Source organism: Sitophilus oryzae, unplaced genomic scaffold, assembly GCF_002938485.1.
Source record: "Sitophilus oryzae breed Bouriz unplaced genomic scaffold, Soryzae_2.0 scaffold_807_pilon_pilon, whole genome shotgun sequence".
NCBI lineage: Eukaryota > Metazoa > Arthropoda > Insecta > Coleoptera > Curculionidae > Sitophilus > Sitophilus oryzae.
In genome coordinates, this window is record NW_022147425.1 from 289,015 (window position 1) to 295,962 (window position 6,948).

At 30.8% G+C, this 6,948-nt stretch overlaps 1 protein-coding gene across 1 annotated transcript; it reads left to right on the top strand.

Annotated features, from left to right (window-relative positions):
* The first annotated feature begins 385 nt into the window (after positions 1-385).
* On the top strand, positions 386-5,809 carry LOC115888712 (defensin, isoforms B and C). Its single transcript, XM_030908510.1, has 2 exons — positions 386-566; positions 5,579-5,809. Exons 1-2 carry the CDS (start codon positions 470-472, stop codon positions 5,731-5,733), a joined length of 252 nt encoding a protein of 83 aa, XP_030764370.1. The 5' UTR covers positions 386-469; the 3' UTR covers positions 5,734-5,809.
* Positions 5,810-6,948: the final 1,139 nt, after the last annotated feature.

Sequence of the window (6,948 nt, forward strand, 5' to 3'; positions counted from 1 at the left end):
CCTGTATAAACAAACAACTGAAAAAGTAAAAATATTTCTATCTAAAGATTATATTTTTGTTGTGCATAGTTTTTAGGATATGTTATTGAGAGTCATTACACACAATTCTACTAACAAAAGTAAACAAACGAAACTGTTGAACCCGCGTATGTCAAGGACACAATAACAACTACTGTTAATTACAGTAAAATATTTTTACATCAAATCATGTTCTACGAAAATTTAGCACACTGGCTCCTCTCAAATTAGTAAAGTGGTAATTCCGCACGGCAGAGTGGTTCCCCTTTTGCTTAAGACTGCATGTGTTTTTGATATGCATATATTAGCGGTAAAAATAAATCCCCTTCAAGTTCTATTATACACTTGCAATATATAAACGTTGGACAAATGCAAAGATGCATTCACAGTTGCGCAGTTCTTCTGTCAAGTTAACTTGTACCAGACACATATTTAAAAAAATTATATCAAAATGGTTAAACTCGCGTTCTTGGTCTTGTTAATTGTATTTTCGATTGGAGTTTATTGTGCCCCGATGGATGAAGATTTTCAGGATCAACTAATTGAAGGTATGTAAATACAAGTTATTACCAAATAAATTTTTAGGTTATTAAGCCGGTAAAAAAAAAGCAACGGAGAAATTTTTGGTCAAATTTAGAGTGTTATATTTTTGTTATTTTTAGCCCTATTTTCATGATTTTTTTAGCAAGCTATATATAATTATATCAACTCTAATTCGTAAACTCAGTTTTTTATAATCTTTAATATTTGCCATATTATACAGGGTTAATCGAGGGGTTGGTTTTTTACCTTAAATTTAAAACACCCTGTGCAATAATTTCGTGTGTAAATTTTCCTAAAATATAATTTTACGGTCAGAACCATGTCTCCTGAGTATTTTACTTTTTGATTCATGTCAACACATGCTTTGGTTAATTTTTAAGAGCGAAATGAACTGATCACGATCAATTTGCAATTTTTCAATTATCGTTACTTTTTGATATAATTTTTTAATATGACGGGATGGTTTTGGTGACTACTGTCGTAACGTCATATTACGCTGCATTGGATAGTCTATACTAAATTAAAAAATACGTTAAAACCCAACGATACAGTCCGGGTTTTAAATAAACATTAATAACGATAACAGAACTAACGATATTAAAGAAAAAATCTGTAATAAATAACGGCTTGTATACATCCGTTCATACTGTCGTTGAGGCTACATATATATCATATTGCTTTATGTTTTCCTATTCTTCTTTAGGACCAAGTGAAGTTCATTTAATAAAGCTGGTAACGCTTCGCGACCTCTAATAACCCCTTTGGCAAGCATTTCCCATACGTCGAATATGATGGGTAGTTCATAGTAGTGCATAGTTCACAATAATCACCAAAGCCGCCTTGTCATATTGAAAAATAACTTCAAAAAGAAATGATAATTGAAAAAAATTGCAAATTGTTGGTGGCAAGTTCATTTCGCTCTTAAAAATTAACCAACGTATGTATTGACATGATCCAAAAAACAAAATGCTCAGGAGACATGGTTCTGACCGCAAAATTATAATTTAGGAAAATTGACACGCGAAATTATTGCACAGGGTGTTTTAAAGTTAGGGTAAAAGAACAACTCCTCGAGTAACCCTGTATAATATGTCAAATACTTAGTTTATAAAAAAACTGAGTATACGAATTAAAGTTGATATAATTATATACAGCTTGCTAAAAAAATCATAAAAATATGGCTAAAAATAACAAAAATATAACACTTTAAATTTGACCAAAATTTTCTCTGTTACGTTTTTTTGCATCTGAGTGTATATTGCCTTTTAATGAAAATATTATAGGAAACAAAAATAAATTAATTATAAATATATAAACAGTTATTATTTGCATCAACAAAACTCACCTTTTTAACAAAACTTAAGGGACATAAAGGGCAATTACTACCACTGTCCCGTTCAAAATATTCTAATAAAGTTGCGATGAGTACTTTACGACTATTAAGCTATCTTGTACAACTTAACAAGTATAGCCAGAGACGTGAGAAATATAAAATAAGAGACACCCCGCGATGCGCAGTGGACAGCCCGCAAATTTGCTTTAATCAGATTTGTCGTATGTATATATAAATGAATGCGGCAACTTGACATTTTTTATAGCAGGGCTACCACCTGAATCCACAGCGCGAAATTTAAATTCCAGTTAGTCAGCCCGGCGCCGAATATGTCCATGGTGGGCAACAACGAATTTAAAAATCGCGCCCTCGATTCCGTAACTAAAAGTTTAATTGATATCAAATATATTATATGTATTTAAATGTCAACACATGCTTTTTATTACATGTCAACACATGCTTTGGTTAATTTTTAAGAGCGAAATGAACTGATCACGATCAATTTGCAATTTTTCAATTATCGTTACTTTTTGATGTAATTTTTTAATATGACGGGATGGTTTTGGTGACTACTGTCGTAACGTCATATTACGCTGCATTGGATAGTCTATACTAAATTAAAAAATACGTTAAAACCCAACGATACAGTCCGGGTTTTAATAAACATTAATAACGATAACAGAACTAACGATATTAAAGAAAAAATCTGTAATAAATAACGGCTTGTATACATCCGTTCATACTGTCGTTGAGGCTACATAGGTATATATCATATTGCTTTATGTTTTCCTATTCTTCTTTAGGACCAAGTGAAGTTCATTTAATAAAGCTGGTAACGCTTCGCGACCTCTAATAACCCCTTTGGCAAGCATTTCCCATACGTCGAACATGATGGGTAGTTCATAGTAGTGCATAGTTCACAATAATCACCAAAGCCGCCTTGTCATATTGAAAAATAACTTCAAAAAGAAATGATAATTGAAAAAAATTGCAAATTGTTGGTGGCAAGTTCATTTCGCTCTTAAAAATTAACCAAAGTATGTATTGACATGATCCAAAAAACAAAATGCTCAGGAGACATGGTTCTGACCGCAAAATTATAATTTAGGAAAATTGACACGCGAAATTATTGCACAGGGTGTTTTAAAGTTAGGGTAAAAGAACAACTCCTCGAGTAACCCTGTATAATATGCCAAATACTTAGTTTATAAAAAAACTGAGTATACGAATTAAAGTTGATATAATTATATACAGCTTGCTAAAAAAATCATAAAAATATGGCTAAAAATAACAAAAATATAACACTTTAAATTTGACCAAAATTTTCTATGTTACGTTTTTTTGCATCTGAGTGTATATTGCCTTTTAATGAAAATATTATAGGAAACAAAAATAAATTAATTATAGATATATAAACAGTTATTATTTGCATCAACAAAACTCACCTTTTTAACAGAACTTAAGGGACATAAAGGGCAATTACTACCACTGTCCCGTTCAAAATATTCTAATAAAGTTGCGATGAGTATTTTACGACTATTAAGCTATCTTGTACAACTTAACAAGTATAGCTAGAGACGTGAGAAATATAAAATAAGAGACGCCCCTCGATGCGCAGTGGACAGCCCGCAAATTTGCTTTAATCAGATTTGTCGTATGTATATATAAATGAATGCGGCAACTTGACATTTTTTAAAGCAGGGCTACCACCTGAATCCACAGCGCGAAATTTAAATTCCAGTTAGTCAGCCCGGCGCCGAATATATCCATGGTGGGCAACAACGAATTTAAAAATCGCGCCCTCGATTACGTAACTGGAAGTTTAATTAATATCAAATATATTATATGTATTTATTTTTTCATTCTTTGCTATTAAATTGTGATAAAAATCATATTGAAAACTTTAAAGACCATTCTAAATTTTATAATTTAAAAATATTATTCGCCGGGCAACATTTGTTTTGATTATTTATTCAATGAATATTTATTTATCCTAATTTAACTCGCAACGTGAGTATTAACGCCGCAATTACAATTTAAATTTATTATAATTATTGTTGTTATGCTTCTGTGTAATTTATTCGTATCCGCCCCTCCTAGTAATTGGGATATTAATGCAAATAAATACCGTACGATGAAAAAAAAACGGCGTCAAAGAGGGCTGGGAAATTACAATCGGTGATAATTTTAGCGAGGTTAAGCTCGATAGACGTTATTTCCAAAACTGACATAAGACTTCTTAAGGAAAACTAGGTAATAAGCACAAAAAAGAGCACTATTATCATCGATCTCGCCAAAATTATCATTGATTGTCATTTCCCAGCCCTCTATGACACCGTCTTTTTTCATCGTATGGTACTACAACAATACCGGTACCTTCAAAATAAATAAATTTATTTAAATACTATTTTTTAAGGTTTCTTCACTTTTAAAAATTAATTAGGATTGTGTAATGCATTAATTTTTGAATCTATCTATGTTATATTATTAATTACATATAATAAATACCTTCACATATATACAGGGTCCTGCAATAATACGTCGGGCATCTGTAGCTGCTATAAAAAGAACCTTGTTTTAAGTACACATACACTATGTATACTAGGATGTGTTTCAGGAAAATATTGGACATTACTGCATTTTTGGTTTCCTTTCCGGTCACTATACATAACCCTAAAATATTATTAAGTATTTATGTTTTGATAGTTTCAAAAATATTAATGAATAAATAAAAAAATCTGTAAGTACCCCAGAAGGAAACTATGTTAAGTCCCAAAACATAGTTTTGAGAAAACCGAATTTAAAGTTCTTTTTAGAAGTTATTTCCTAATTACTCGGCTATTTTTAAACCTATGATTGTAATATTTGATTTATATTAAGTCCCTATTTATGCCAAAACGAATAAAGCTAAACCATTTTAAGTCCAAATAAAAATATATTAATGATATAATAAGAAACCCTTTAACAGAAAATTGTAAAACAGTATGTTGCAATTTGGAACTAATTTACTATCTTTATTAAGTTTAAATTAGCTACCCTATATAATATCAAAACAGTCAAAATCAATTTTCGTCACTGTGTGTAGACCTGTGAACATAACATACTAAACTCACCCAAAGATGTTCGAGCCAAACTGCATTTACGTGACATAAACTCATTTAGCAGACGGCTCACATCGGTCATAATCTTAGATCATTGTGTTTGAAAGTATTTCAGAAGTTTTAAAGTACCGTATGATCGAATAAAAACGGCGTCAGCGATGACAATGAAATGAAGATTGCTGTCATTTTATATGGAAAAGGTCATCGATCGTCATTTCCAAGCCAACTGGACGCCGCTTTTTTTCGATCATACGGTACTATAAATATAACACATGACATTTTTAACAGTATTTTTTTTTCAAAGCCACCTAATGATATTTATCTAATATTTTACCATTAAAAGAGCTATATGCCATAATTGCGCGAATATCTGCGAAACCATTAAAATTTCTAAAATTCTTTAAATAACAAAAAATTTTCAGTTTTTTAATTCCCCCCTATCTAAAAAAATATAATATATAAGGTATTCTATTTTCCAAACCTAAACAAATTAACATTCACGAACCAGTCTAATTGACTTTGGAAAAAATTTGCATGATATATTTTTAAATACCTGATTAAGAGTTTCATTTCTTATTTCCAGGACCTGTACGTGTGAAAAGGGCAACTTGCGACCTTCTGAGCTTTGAAATAAAAGGATTTAAATTGAACGATTCAGCTTGTGCAGCCCACTGTCTCACCCTAGGAAAGCGAGGAGGTCACTGCAATGGCAGCAAAGTTTGCGTTTGCCGCAAATAGAGTTATGTCCAGTCGTTATTTATTTCATACTCCTTACGGGTGATATTTTACTGTGTTACTTTCTTATAAATAAATAATAATTATAAATAAATTAATTAAAAAAAAATGTTTCTTTTATTGTTAGTACTAAATTTTTTTCAAAAATTATACTCACACATATCAGGAACGTCTCAGTTCCATTTGTTTCGTGTTCATTTTATCATTAGATTATTTTCCTCATTTTGACAGTAAATTAATCCTAAAAAATAGTAATAACATATTTTCTTTCTAGTCCAGTTATTTTTGATTAACTCACTAAACAAAACTATCTATACTCTGTTTTTTTTCTCAGGTAAGATTTCGACAGACGATGACAGAAAATAAAACAGATGACTTCCATACCAATCCATTTATTTCACTAAAAAAAGTTTCTAATATTTTTTTAAGTTAACTATGGATGGGTTTATAAGTAAATACGGCATGCGTCGTCTCTTGTTGTTTTTAACCAGTTTATTGGTTTATTTCAAAAACGACAGATCATGTTTCAATATTATTGGGTTGACGCAACGATAACGACAAACGGAATCCGATGCGTATGAACCCGACTTTTTTTTGAGAGTTGCCAAACCAAATCAAATTATAGGTTATAATTTTGTGTCAAATTATGTCAAATGTCAAATAGAATATTTTGCATTTTGCATCTTGGATTGTGTTGTTACTTGTGTTTCGTGTTTTTTTAAAATTTAGTGGAGGAAAAGTCGAGGGAAAATAAGTGTTGACCCAGACCATAGTTTACAGGTAATATTCAGTGCCCAGAGACCGCCAGAAACACAGTTTGCCAGACATTATGGCCAGAGAGTTGTATTAGCCACAAATAAAGTTGTATACCATCTCGTATATGGTACAAAAAACGGGAGTATTTGTAAAATAACATTACACGATAGGTAAATAATACATTTTAGTACTAGCAGAAAAAATTAAGATTAAAGTTAATTAACCAAGATTAGATTTTTTCAGTTTTATACAGTTTTTTTTTCGCAATATTTTGAAGTAATCACTTGTCACTCAAAATTTAAATATATTAATTATCCGTTTCAATTGTACCAACATATTTCCTTGTAAAATAAAATAAACTACTTTGAAATTAAAATCACAGACACATCTATCACTGTCAAGGATTTTGTCATTGGACAGACTATAGTTCTCAATGCTAATTTAACTTATCATGTATAGTTT